The sequence below is a fragment of the Epinephelus fuscoguttatus genome, linkage group LG13 (assembly GCF_011397635.1).
Source record: "Epinephelus fuscoguttatus linkage group LG13, E.fuscoguttatus.final_Chr_v1".
In the NCBI taxonomy this organism is placed as follows: domain Eukaryota; kingdom Metazoa; phylum Chordata; class Actinopteri; order Perciformes; family Serranidae; genus Epinephelus; species Epinephelus fuscoguttatus.
The window spans coordinates 7,804,969-7,819,564 of NC_064764.1; the positions used below are offsets into that span (position 1 = coordinate 7,804,969).

The 14,596-nt window shown below is 39.6% G+C and overlaps 1 protein-coding gene across 10 annotated transcripts in view; it reads left to right on the forward strand.

Moving 5' to 3' along the window:
* The window catches only part of tns1b (tensin 1b), a 229,245-nt gene that overhangs the window by 168,023 nt on the left and 46,626 nt on the right, over positions 1 to 14,596 (forward strand). For all 10 annotated transcript variants that reach the window (XM_049594652.1, XM_049594656.1, XM_049594653.1 and 7 more), the window contains 8 exons: positions 1,956 to 2,127; positions 3,870 to 3,920; positions 4,027 to 4,149; positions 5,596 to 5,660; positions 7,590 to 7,673; positions 9,025 to 9,137; positions 9,228 to 9,288; positions 11,821 to 11,896. In XM_049594652.1, coding sequence (XP_049450609.1) covers positions 1,956 to 2,127; positions 3,870 to 3,920; positions 4,027 to 4,149; positions 5,596 to 5,660; positions 7,590 to 7,673; positions 9,025 to 9,137; positions 9,228 to 9,288; positions 11,821 to 11,896 — 745 coding nt within the window. The remainder of the gene's footprint in view (positions 1 to 1,955; positions 2,128 to 3,869; positions 3,921 to 4,026; positions 4,150 to 5,595; positions 5,661 to 7,589; positions 7,674 to 9,024; positions 9,138 to 9,227; positions 9,289 to 11,820; positions 11,897 to 14,596) is intronic.

Sequence of the window (14,596 nt, forward strand, 5' to 3'; positions counted from 1 at the left end):
TTTAATCAATTCCTCCTCGCTTTGTTTCCCCTCTCCGACAGCCAAAGTCTAACAACACAACATGTGTTTAATACAGAGGGAAGAGCTTACTTTTTGGAGGCCAGTGTGAACCCCTCAAGGATTAAATGATGTCATTGTGGATATGGTATTTATGTGCTGGGTTGCCTTTTCCATATTAGGAAATTTGCTTCTTGTAGAACAGTGTTGTGTTGTGTGTTCAGCTGAATCTGAAATGGGATTTGCTGTATTAAGGACATTTATGACGTTCAGTGTAACAAGGTTTACAGAAGAAGTAAACAGCCACATTTTTTATGCTATATAGCTCCAAATCAGTGACTCTTTGGATATGGAACGATAAAGATCCATATTAAATCACTGGAATGAGTCATGCGACAATGACGCTATCTGTGTTCAGCATTTCCATCAGAAGATTTTGGGATAATAATATTTACTCAGGATGATGAATACATTCACTGACTGTTTGCTTTTAAAAACAACACTAAGGACAATATTAATATGCCTAATGCTAGGTACACACTACACTAGAATCAAGTCGATTTTGTACTTGATTGCTCCCCTCCCGAAAATTGTCAATAAAGCCCAGAATTTTAATGATCTTGACACATTGTTTCTTATGTCCCCCAATCTACTTAGAAGTCTCTGGCTGCACTGATTTTGAATCACAAATACTCAAAATGTTCAATATTTATGATCTGCGAGATTACTAGTTTTGAGAGTCAGGACTCCCATCCTCAAACAATCAGTTTGGTGCGCTGTTTTGGCCATGTCGTTGCTCTCCACACACCCTAGCAGTCATACTCAATCTACAGCCTGTGGGCCAAATCTGGGCCGTGAGAGTGTGTTGGGTGGCCTTTTTTGTGCTTTCACGTAGGGATGCAAGACAATATCAGCATGTCATTGGTAACAGCTAGTACTGACTTTAAAAGGAACCAGATCAGAATCGGCCACTGCGCTTTTTCTTATTTTGCACAATGAATGAATATCACGCACATTGAAAAGCATTGTATTTCATGTCTCCATTTGCTGGTGGGCCATCACGATATGAATATGCATGCATAATATGATGCTTCCTCCACTACAGAAGAGACTTGATGATCACTAAAATTAGGTAGGGAAAAAAGTGGATATATCGATATCGGTATCAGTTATTGGCCAAATAAGTTGTTATATGTCAGCATATTGAATAGTGGCAAATATATACATATATATATACATATATATATATATATATATATATATATATATATATATATATATATATATATATATATATATACATCATGCATCCCTACTTTGAATGTAAATTTGGTGCCAGAGTTCATTGAAAAAGTAATAAAATAGAGCTTGTTTATCCCCAAAGCCACTAAAGTTCTCAAATCCTAGAAATGTTCCTGCAAATCCATGACCAATGTGGGGCTGCTCTGACTGGATCTGCCTCTCGGCAAAGATGAGTGAGGGCAGCAAATGTTGAAAGCTTCAAAAGAGACAATTCATTTATTGTATACTAATAAATATCATAGTTTGTTTGTTTACTGGCTGTCTGTCAAACTGTACATCAGTCCTTATGAAATAAAGCTTTTTACCTATACTAAGTAAGGTATGGTCAGGGGTAGGGAAAAAAGCTTCCAATTAAATAAAAGCAGAAAAAGTACAAACACACCAATGTTATGCCTTTTCGTTCTCATGTCCTGGGTATGCTATGGTTAAAGTGATTGTGCAGTAGCTGGCCTGATAAACACAAGCACATGTGTATAAATCACATGTGCTGCGTTACTTCTCCATATTAAATTCCTAGCTATCTTTCGCGCTCCAGCAGTCCACCTCCATTTTGTTTTTGCGCAGTGGGGCCATTGAAATGAAAAATTGCTCAGTGCAGTTTGGATCTTCACAGTAACCCACACCAGAGGTTAAATGCTTCTCTATTTCTCTGACAGGAGTGTGAGTCTGCTGCAGGCCCTGGAGGAGAGCTACGAGTTGGACCTGATCTACATCACAGAGAGAATCATCTCCGTCTCCTTCCCCAGCAATGTGGAAGAGCAGAGCTATGCTGCCAACCTGCGGGAGGTTGCCTCCATGCTGCGCTCCAAACACGGCCACAACTACCTGGTACAGTCTTCCTGTGTACATCTGGATGATCCTGACAGGAATACTGCAGTTAACTTTCAAAAAAATAAAATAAGGGGCGTCGGTGGCTTAGTGGTAGAGCAGGCCACCATGTACAAAGCTGTTGCTGCAGTGGCCCGGGTTCGAATCCAGCCTGTGGCCCTTTGCTGCATGTCTCTCTCTCTCTCTCTCTCTCTCTCTCTCCCCCCCTTTCACACTTGTCTGTCCTATCAAATAAATGCTAAAAATGCCCAAAAAATATCTTTAATAAAATAATAGTACAAAAAGTCAGGAGAGCTGTCCAGATCAGCTGATCGTCAGCTGATCTCTATTAGTCCCAAATATCTCCACACACATTCACATGGCTGGTTATGTATTATATCTGTGTATATCTGTGTACATCTCTGTACATCTGCTGCTAATGTTATTGTAATCTGGTATTTGGTGACTACTGCAGTCAAGCTGAAAACTCACTACCCTAAATCCTTCCTCTCACCTCTTTGAGTCTCAACACCTTCTGTGTGTGTGTGTATAAAACAATGTAAGTTATTCTAAATCGTGAATAGGACATTGTCCAAAGTGGATCCCTGTGGCACACCCTTAGTATACGGCAGGAATTGACCGTTCACTAAACCCTTTCCCCAAAGTGGTGACTGTCCAGTAATAGCTTAGCAAACACAACTGAGCACTGTGGGTCTGTCAAGCTTTGGCTTTGTCCACATTTATTCACAGAGGAATCATAAGTTTATACAGTAAGAGTCTAGCAGGTGAGAGTGATAATCAACAAACATTTGTAGAGTTGATGTTTTTTTTTAACTGACCTTTCCAAAACAAATACACAAGAACAGAAGTTTAAGGAGTGGATTTTACAGTGTGTTTATCTGCTCTAATTAAAGTCGCTAATGTTAGCATGTCCAGTTAGTTAGTCTGACTCATACTTGTATTTTGGGGATCTGCTTAAAATGTGTACATGCTTTAATGTTGAAAAACACTATATTGTCTGTGCTGAAACACTTATAATCACCCTCTGTTTGAGACGCTCAGTTTTAATGCTTGTCTCTTCAAGCCTCACTCCTGAAAAGGCCAAGTCTGCTCTGATTAGTCTGTATTTCTGGGTCTTATGCATCTGCTCTCTCAGCATCTCCGCACCATCATTGCAGCCGAGTAGAGTATAGCGGCACTTTCTGCTGTGGAAATCACCAGTAAAAGCTTATAAACCAAAATCTTTAAAATTGGACATGGTCCAGCAGGAATACAACCTGAAATCAAGAAGAAATTAACAATATTGGCAACCAAGATTCAATTTTTTCTTGACTTAAGCATGTAGCTAAATATCCATCTCTACCTTAGTTGTAAGTAACATGAGTAACGCTGACATCAGCTTGTCGCAAAAGTAGAAAAAAAAACAGCACAACAGTGTGAAGCCTGAGGTTTTTGCTGATATGGATTATGCTTACATACGTTTTCCTCATTATATGAAACTTTGACCACATTCAAAATAAACATCTGACAGTGTAACATTATATATAAATGTATATGACAGAAAATAAGGAAAAGCATAAAAAGTGTCCTTTGATGAAGTTGTAACCTCGCCAAAGCCAGCCAAGCAAAACATCTGTAAGAGTGAAGAATGATCACTGATCAATGAGAACAAATGAAATAATATATAACATTTTTCTTCTCTGTCTACATGCAATGTATTAGCAAAAAAAATAATATGATCTTTGCTTTTACTTCTTCCTTAGCTCTTCAACCTCAGTGAGAAGCGTTATGACATCAGCCAACTCAATCCAAAGGTAAGCCTGACAGCTTGATTCCTCTCCTCTCCTCTCCTCTCCTCTCCTCTCCTCTCCTCTCCTCTCCTCTCCATGAATTTGACTGACAATCTCTTTTCTCTCTCAGGTTTTGGATTTTGGCTGGCCTGACCACCATGCTCCAGCCCTGGACAAAATCTGCAGCATCTGCAAGGCCATGGACACCTGGCTGAGTGCAGACAGCCACAACGTGGTGGTCATACACAACAAGGTGAGACTGAGAGACGAGAGAATGCTGCTGTGAGAACTGAACAAGTATGTGCAGACAGTAGAGGGTGCTCTCAGGCTCTTCTCAGGACCCCCACTTCCTGAGGCTGCAGCTGTTCTTTGTGTAGTGACGTTCCCCCTGAGTGAAACACTGACATTCAGGGTGGAGAGTTTGTGTGTGAGAGTGTGTCTCTCTGTGTGCTTGTTTGGGTTGGGTTGTGCTGGACGCGGGTTAGGAAAACACAAATTAGGGAGGTGAGGCACGCCGCTCATCATGGCTGCTTAGGTTTATTTACCCTTTTACTCGTAACAATACCATAAAGACTGAATTGACCAATACTTTCCTGTTGTTGCCTAAACTTACTTGCATCACATTATACTCTTGTGGCAAACCACACTCGTCTGGCTCCTCAATATGCCGACACAGGCCATAAAAAGTATATCCAAATGCAACTACTTGACCGAGGTCCTAAATGCAATACCTAATCATTTTCACGTTAACCCTACAGTGTTCCTGATTGTGTTTTGCAACATAAGAATTAACCATGGGATCCCTGCCTCATTCCAAGATGTTCCCACAGGGAGGTTACAAACAAGTCGGCTGCCATAACAACTGGTGTTATTTTACTGCAAGTTGAGTAATCCTGGTGATGAGTGTGAGTGTGGGCTTAGAAGTTGTGGTGGTCACTAAGGAAGCAGGCTGTGTTGGGTTTTCGCATATCAACAAATCATTTCCACTGGGCTCCACGCTGTTTAAGCGGCCGCGATATTTATAATGTGGAACACATTTATCCTCCACAGTGACCCTTGTTTTAAAGATGAATGGATATGTAAAATGAATGCAATCCGAGATGTTGCCATAGAAACCTGCGCTTGTACTTTGGCTCAGTGGATGCTTATTAAATGCCTGGCCAGTTTTTGTTTTTTTTTTTTGTTTTTTTTTTACCATATAAATAACAGGTATAGTCAGATAATTTAAATGCTTTATGATCAGAATTGATAGAATTAATGTAAGCTAGTTTTGGGGGGTTGTATTTAGCTTTTTACAACAGTGTCATCTGCGGTTCTTAAGAAGGTCTCTTAAGTCTGAATAAATAACTCTGATGATCAGGTTTGGGCATGGGGACTTTACATGTATAACAGAAAGTTACAAACTGGATGAATGGAGTTTGAGAGATGTGGGAATTTACTAGGCAGGAGAGGTTCAACAAAAAGATGCTATCAATTTGCATTATGGTAAATGTAGGATCCTGCAATTTTGGATTTTGACCTGACTAAAATTCAGGATTCTGCATTTAAAAACAACACCAGGATAAAAGTACTCAAATAACCATTAACTACGAAAGAAGATTCTATTTTATAATGATGTGGATAAATAGTTCTTTGGACACCATTATGACCTGGAAGATAAAATCTGTGGTTGACTCTTGCTTGTTTGATGTCTTCTCAGGGCAACAGAGGCAGAACTGGAGTGGTGGTGGCAGCCTACATGCATTACAGCAACATATCTGCCAGGTAGGTTTTCGATCTCAACTATACCTGCTGAGGGGTAAATTGCAGCACACTCTTACCCTTTTTTCACCAACATGGAACCAGTTTTATTCTGGTTTCTGCACTCTATGTTTGAACCATTAAGCACATTTCAACCAAAAAGTCTCAGATGGAACCAAAAAAAAACAAAAAAACAAACAAGTTTATCATGATCTGAAGTGCAAACTATGATGACATCATTGGGTGTGTCATATTTTACAGATTTTAATAGAGAGAATAGAGAAGGCAACAATAGAGAAGTCATGTGAGAAAAAAAAGAGCATGCAGTAGTCTCAATAATAGTTGGTCCATGCTTTCTTTTGGGTACAATCAAATATCTGTAATAACAGAACAAAAGTTTGCAGGTAATCAATGTCATCTGCAATTTGCTACTACTGTTTACATCTGTTGTGCATTGCGCATCGCCCTCTATGATGGCACATCCTTGCCAATGGTTTTGCACAAAACTGGTGCAAACACGGCCTAGTTCTCTAGATAGCACCAAGGTTCCAACAATCATGAAAGGAACTGGCTTAAGAACCAGAGCTTATTTGGTGGAAAAGGAGTGTTTGAGGTCCAGTCCACACATACATAGGTAGTTTTGAAAAAAGGTTTTTCTCTCCCTTTAATCTAAAACGTTACAAGTTGAAACAACACTACACATCCACACTGAAAACTGAGGATTTTTTTTTTTGTAATTTTCACCCTGAAAAGAGGTTTATAAAAGGTCTTTTTTCAGTGACCTGAAACACAGTTTGTGTGTCAACGAAAAGAAGCAAAAGAAAAGTTATGTTTTTTTTAATATACCCAAGTACATGTGGACAAGGTGAGAGAGAAAGTCAGACAGAAAAGGATGAAGTAAGCGAGATGAAACTGTAATGTTCTGGAAACAGAAACATAGAAGTGAATAAAGTAAAACATGGAAAAAGGAGAGACATGAGTAGGAGACATTAGAGGAAAAACTAGATAAACCAGCATTGTTCATCATCACAAGACTAAAGCCCACATCGGAAGAACAGATGGAGTTGTGATGAACAGAGGAAGGAGGGGTGGAACATGAGACTGGGGACAATACTTTTATTTGGAGTAATACAAGGAAAAAGCATTTGATTCAATAAGTATGAGAAAGCAATAATTTAGTTTAAAGTGTCATCAAATCATATGATTTAGATATTAAGTGGTCATTTTTCTATCTTTTTTATTGGATTTGGATAGATAGCATTCTGTTACAAATAGCAAAGAGATGTAAACTGTGAACAAACAGAAGAGCACATGACTCCCTGTTGTTTCTGAAATAACTATGTAACACATTTTCTTCTCCGCAAAAGTATTAGATTTCTCTATAAACACATCATCTCACAAATCAGTTTAAAGCTGGCAATAAGTCCTTTTGAAATATAACAGTGAAATGTTGGAACATGAAAACACTGACACTTGCCATATGGGACTAAAGATGTTACATAAATACTCCAATAAGATGTTCTACTATGTGCTGTGTAATGGAGGTTATGTGGAATAAGCTGTCAGACATCAACACTAAGGCCATTTTGTCCACAAAATCTTGAGATCCATACTGGACAGACTTGGCGTACATTGCGTAACGGATTATGTTCTTCTTAGGCATGACAGGTGCATCTGATATTATTAATTCTATGCCTGTCTTTGCATTGGCACTCGTGTGCAGTGTGATGTCTGACATTAGGAATGCTGAAGAAAGGTCTTGCATAAACGGGCAGGTGCATTAAAAACAATTCTGTGCACAAGTCATGGTGTGGAGACTTTTCAGATGTCTGGCATGGCATGACTGAGCTTACTGTGTCGAAGCTGCTCTCACATACACATACAAGTGGAAATGAAGGTGATTCAAAAGTATGTTAACCTTATGTGTGCCATTTATTTTCTGTTGGACTGCAGTGCTGACCAGGCTCTGGACAGGTTTGCCATGAAGCGCTTCTACGAAGACAAAGTGCTTCCTGTGGGCCAGCCATCTCAGAAAAGGTCAGTCTTCCCTCAATTGTTGTTTATAGTATGAGTTTGACCCGAAGTGAACTGTCTCACAAAGAAACCTTTGTCCTTCTATGAACTAAAAATATCTAAAGCTGCATTATTTCATTTTAATGGCCACCCAGAGGCAGCAGAACAAGCTGATGATAGTGTTCATATATCTAACTTGTTAGCCAAGTGTTTCTGCTCAGTATTCATTCTTCTCTTCTCTGGATTGCTCTCTACCAACTCTTGAGCAGTATGTATGGCTTTCTAGCTACTTAATGATGTGCTATGTTCTCACAACCCAATGAAAAAATGTTGACACTGTACATTTCTACGAAACAAGGATACATTACATTTGTATGTTATTATGTACAAATCTGTATGTGTTATGTGTGTTCTAACATTGTGGTTAATATGTAGCAATGGTTAGGCACGAAAAGCATTTGGATATGGTTAGGAAAAGACCATGTTTTGGCTTAAAATACCCAGATTCTGGAAAGAGTTGACGAGTCGCAAAAAACACTGACAGCTGGCACCAAAGGCATTGGAAAAGCATTGACAGGTCACTAACAAACGCTGAAGTTTTCTGGCACAAAAGCGTCTGGAAGCATCAATGAGTTGCTAAATTTACATCCGCTAGTACAAAAGGCACTGGAAAAGCATCAATGAGTTGCTTAAAAACACTGACATTCACTGGCACAAAAGGCACTGGCAAAGGGTAAACAAGTTGCTAAAAAACACTGATGTTTGGTGGCATATAAAGCGCTGGAAAAGAGTCGATGAGTTGCTAAAAAACACTGACATTCACTGGCACAACAGGCGCTGGAATAGAGTAAAAGGGTTGCTAAAAATCACTGACGTTCGCTGGCACAAATGCGCCAGAAAAGAGTAAATGAGTGGCAAAAAAACCCACTGATGTTTGCTGGCACAAAAGACGCTGGAAAAGTGTTAACAGGTCTCCAAAATACACTGATGTTTGGCAGCACAAAAGCCACAGGAAAAGCCGTGACAGGTCACTAAACACCTGTGGGTGATTTTCTGCACTACATGCAGCCTCTTCACATTGCACATATCCATTTGATCCATTGTTGATATAACAAATATTGATCTGTGTAGCTGTTAAGTGTTTAATTGACTGATTTTATAGTGAAAACAAGGAGCAATGTTGGCTCATTGAGCACGGCTGAAAACATTCATTGTTGTTACTAGAGGTCAAAGACTGTGTTTCTTTGTTGTGATGAACACAGGATTATACCTTCAGCCCTTTGTTGTAAAACATTAGGAATCCTGATACGGTATGACAGACAGGAACGTAGCAGCATGTTCATGTCTTCCTTTTCTCCACCTCTAACTCGCTCAGGTATGTGGAGTACTTCAGCGGCTTGCTCTCCGGGCACATCAAGATCAACAACAAACCCCTGTTCCTTCACCACGTCATCATGCACGGCATCCCTAACTTCGAGTCTAAAGGAGGTGAGTGTCATGCACAGATGTGCACTCACATATACGGATTTTAAAAAACATTATTTATATTTAAACAACTTTTGAAAAATTGTGTTCCAGGTTGTCGCCCTTTCCTTAAAATCTACCAGGCCATGCAGCCCGTGTACACATCTGGGATCTAGTAAGTCATACTCACACTCAAATGCTTTTACAAGATTCCAGGGATAGCAGGCTCGTAATGGCTCAATAATAAAAACCCTTATTTTCCTTTATAGCTTCTCCCGTAACTCCCCTGTCCCCCAATATCCACATACACCATCACTCCTGCCAGTTTACACTCTGTGCTTGCCTCACATTATTGTATTTAGCTAGCCTCCCCAGCTGCAGGCTCTTGTTTCTCTACTTTAGATCCCGCAATCACTTCTAGTGTTATTTGTGACTGGAGAGCCAATGAAACAGGCAGACAGGCATCTGTGTGGACGCCCGCAGGGTTTTCCTGCTAGAGGACCCTGCTGGTTCCCAGGGCCAGACAGGAAATAATGGATTCTATGATTTTCTGTTGTTGTTTTGGGAAGAGGGGAGGTTAGAGGAAAGGACAAGAGGGGGGAGCTGCACTGCCCTCAGATGGGCCAGGCGAGCATGCAGGCTACATTTACACCACATTTAAAGTATTACAGTTTCAATATAACACAGACTTGTTCTTATTTAAAAAACCTGCATGCCAAGATCAGATCGTTCAATTCCTGAAAAGTGCATGTACACTTAACTTGTATTTTACACATTAAAAACATTATAAAAAAATGAATTAGAAGATTTTCTTATTGTCACTAATTACAGGGGCTTGGCTGAGGCAGCATCAGAATGGAAGACTCAACAATTGAAAGAATACAATATGACTGACTTCATATCAAATCACATTTATTTTTCACATAAGTCATAAACAGCATAGCATGTAGTGAAATTATTTTGTGCCTATCTTCAGAAAGCAGTTAGCAAATAATAGAGTAGAATCATGGATGTATAAAGAGAACTGGATAGACTATTGGCAGCAGGGCTCCATTCATTCCTACAAAAGTTGCTCAGTCATGCATGACGCCAAAATGTGTGGCTCACAGAGCAGGCGCACGAGAGACTACCACCAGCTGAGCCAGCTCCTTCCAGTATAGCGCTTTGTCAACTTGAATGGGGATAAAATGATTCAATCTTTTGGTTCTTCTAGACCTCCCAAATGTTATCAGACCAAACAGATTAAATCCTGATAGTGAAATGAGTAATGTCATGTGGGTTGTCTATTTCTTCATGTAAGTGTAGGGGACAAAAGTCTTTTTGGGGTTGCAGGACATCACTTGACAGATCCAGAAGTTGTCACTGTTTCACTGTTTGGCCACTACGAAATTGGCTTCAGAGCTCGGTGCACTTCCTGTGGCTCTGAATAGAATAGGATACTATAGAATAAAATAAACCAAATAAAACGAAATAATAAAAACAATACAACTGTACTTGGTAGGTACTCTGGGAACTAAGTAAAACTTTAAAGGTTTGAAAAGTAACTCTGATATTTTCAAACCACATCTTTTCAACAAAACTATTTGTTCATGAACAGCTATAAAGTCTGCATGCTGCATTAATTAATATTCCTGGCCACTGGCAATTACCATTAATTTGGAGTTGTGTTTCTGTCCTTTTATGAGTAAGTCCAATATTCACTTTTCTTTTAGCTCTAGTTTGGTCTCCTTCAACTCCTGATGGAGTTTAGCAGCTAAATATGGGTATTAAGCTGCTAAATGATCCAGTATGTTCACTTGCATATCACAAACTTTGTCTGCCATTTGATGCTGGGCATATAGCATACAGCAGGATTATCAGTGATGTTTTTACTAAAAAAAAAAAAAAAAAAACCCAGCTGCCCACTGCAGCTAGAAACAAGGTTAATAATAGTTTGTGGGCCAGAAAACCAAAACAATAAGCTGAAAGATGCTTAAATGCTCTGTTGAGCAGAGGGGAACTGCAGGGTTGGGTGATAATTCTCTGTGGGTCTGTTGCTACATTAACATTGCACACATTCACTTAATCCCCTGTTCCTCTAAAAATATGTCTAAAAATAATTACAGCTCTAAACTCCCTGATCCCTCCACCCTGCCATGTCTCATTCTCCCATTCTTTGCCTTTTCCCCCATTTCAACTGTTGAGTTGTTATGAAGTGTTTTTAGTAACTACTGTAAATAGCAAAGGCTGGTGGTGTTAAACTGTTTCTACTCTGTCTATTCTTACAATAGTGTAAATACTATAAACACATTCTCAGCACACACCATAACTGAGTGTGACACAATCCATGCACATATACTTCCAGACTGACAACCACTTAAAGCCCCAAATCACATTCCTCCCCACTTTCTCTCACATGCTCTCTATTAGCACTCTCCACCCTTTGATCCTGCTCTCCCAGTTAGACAATCATGTCGACACTAATACCCAAAATTAGCCCAGCGCTGCACTGCTGTTACGCTCTGTGATGGCTGCTGTTAACGTAAATAAGGGATTGTTAGTAGATGATGTAGATCATGTGGGTTATAATACCCAGACAAGCAACATCAAAAAGAAAACTGATGCAGTGGGATGATGTTGGACTGTGGTGTGAACATTTTCACAGCTATAATGATGAAGACAGGCTTGTTATCTAACATGTTTTGCTGTTTTGTTTTTTTTTTTACAGTAATGTTCAGGGTGACAGCCAGACCAGCATCTGCATCACCATTGAACCGGGTCTTCTTCTGAAAGGAGACATCCTGGTAAGAGCTGGCGAGATCTTTGAGTAATAGGGTCTTAGTTGTTTGGATCATATTTTGTGAATTCTACCATAGACTGTATGATAAACATAGACAACATAACAGCCTCCCAGAAGTCTTGATGAAATCTTGATGGCCCCCTGGTGGCTGGTTGCAGTATAGGTCATAAATCCCACCTCCTCCATGCAAGCGAATGGGACATGGGCCAACTAAAAAATCAAAGTACACATCAAATGAATTTTTCCAAAAGATGGTTTCAGTAATTTCAGGTAGCTGTTATCACGCTGATGTGTTTAGGTGTTATTTTTCTGATAAGTTTGGTTATAAGTAGTTATTTGATGCTATAAAAAGGGTTTTTGATGTCATGACTGTGTGCCCACTGAGTGCTCGTGATCAATGACAATGCTTGCAATTAGTTGGAGGGCAGGAATGTGATACCCCGGAGAACACTACTGCACAGACTCTGGCTCCATATGATGCCACTCGTACAAGACGGCAGCAGCTGAATCCAGGATATTTTGGCAGCTGCAGAAATGTACAGAGGATGCACTAATTTTTATTGTTTATTGGATCCAGTTGGTTTTTCCGATCTGATCTTGGGTGTATGTACTGAATGCATGTGCTGCAGCAGTTTATTGTGTCCATTCATAGAAGAAATAGCGCCATAAAAACCAGGGGAAGACAGTTGGACCGAGTCCCATACCTCAGTTTATAGACCCTCATTAGCACACAATATGTTCACTGGAAAGTATGACGTCAAAGTGGCAATGTACCTCACTGTACTTCCTTTCCAACACTGTCTGGGATACATAGGCTGCTATTTTAACATGACACAATCCCTCAAAAGTAAGTTGGATGGATATTTTTAATTCTTTGTGAGGGATATTTTTATATTTGGGGGATTTTTATGAAATCATTCTGGTTCCATTTGCACTTTTAAAATGAAGGAGAGATCTTCATTAAAGTAGCACCTGTGGCTTATTTTGCATGTCTTTCCAGCAGAAGAACTGCACATATCAGCAAAGTTTCTGCTTCTGCTGTCATTCAGGCCATAATGTTATCCATGAGATGTCCTCAGGGCACATAGTTTCAGCACAGAGAATTTCAAAGGAGCACTTACTGTATGCGCAAGGCTGTTCCGTTTTGGCCCTCACTGCTGAGCTCATATCTCATCCTTTATTTAAGACGGACTAATGGATTCTGCTGAATGCATCATTGGACTGAGCCATGGCTGCCGATGCTCATTATTATTCAGATAACACAGGGAATGTGAGCTGTAGCCTTATGGCCAAATGGGAGAGACATTAGTCAGCATGGAGTGTGCTCCTGCATTTAAAACTGCACTGGTATGTGTTTGTAGAAATGAGTTGGGGATAATATGACTGCCAGAAAATGACTAATTACTGAATGGTTAGATTAAAAAAAGATAATCACAGAGGAAAACCTTCATAAACATTATTCAGATTCTTCAGGTTTTGGCTGTTTGCTTCTCTCGTTGGCCAGTGTTAGTCATTTTAAATTCCAAATTCAGTTTCAAATTAGCAAAAAGTTAGGGACTTTAAATGAATAGCCCAACATTTTGGGAAATGTGCTTATTCACTTTCTTGTCAAGAGTTTAATGAGAAGATAAATACCGCTTATGCATGAGGAAAACAACTCGCTTGCCTGTGTAAATATTAAGCACTTCCTAAGTCCCACCCCTTTTCGCTCTGTGCTGTGTATAGTCCTTGCCATTGGCTTCTTGAAACTATATTCCTTGACCCCTACTAAAAAGTGAGCTTAAGCCTATTTCCCAAAATGTCGAACTATTCCTTTAAGATGTTTTATTTACACAAGGGGGAAACGACTTTGGTTAGTTTTAAGCCTGTGCGTGAAAATGAAAATGTGTTAGGGCTTTAAAAGCAACATGTAAGCTTAAAATTAATGTTTTCCTTATACTTTTTGTTGTCAAGCTTGGCTCTGCAGCATTGTTTTCCTCATGAAACGGACCCCTCAGTGGGAGGTTTGCCATATCCCAGAAAGCTGCACTAAGCCACAGGATATTCTACTTTGCCTTCGCCTCCTCCTCAATCCTTTATGTGCTTGTGTGGATCTGGGAACCTTATATGTTTTGAATTTATTTGGCCGCACAAGAAGAAAATAGGTTTCTGGAAAGCAAGTCAGTCCCACCTTCTTCAAAATCATATTTCAGTTTTGTTTTTAGCTGCAGTTGATTTCCTGCAATTGTCTTTTTTTGTATCATGGTAAATTCCATATAATTTTCTCAGTTTTTTAATTCTTTACAGCCACAGTTTGTGAGCAGCATATTGTTTGGGTTGAGGGATATTCCTCCAGTACCTGTAAATGTGAGGTCCTTGTAAAAAACTAACAGGTCCAGGCTGCCCATCAGGAAACAGCAGGAGGGAAAGAGAGGATTTTCCTGTGTGGGATTTTAGTGTCGCTCTTTAAGCTGTTTGGGTTGGGAGAGACAGTTTGTGGAGAGGCCATACATTATGAGGGGTATATATAAAAAAGTCCCTGAATGCTTTCTATAGCTCTGAGTCAAAGACTGAGCACTGAATCAAGCTGGCATGTCTCTGGCTTCTGTTTCACAAAGATAATTTAATATTGTGTTCACTTGATATTCTGAGCATATCACCACTAAAGCCATATTCAGCTCAGCTAAAGTTATTCGATTTTGCAGTTTATTTTTACTGAAAACCT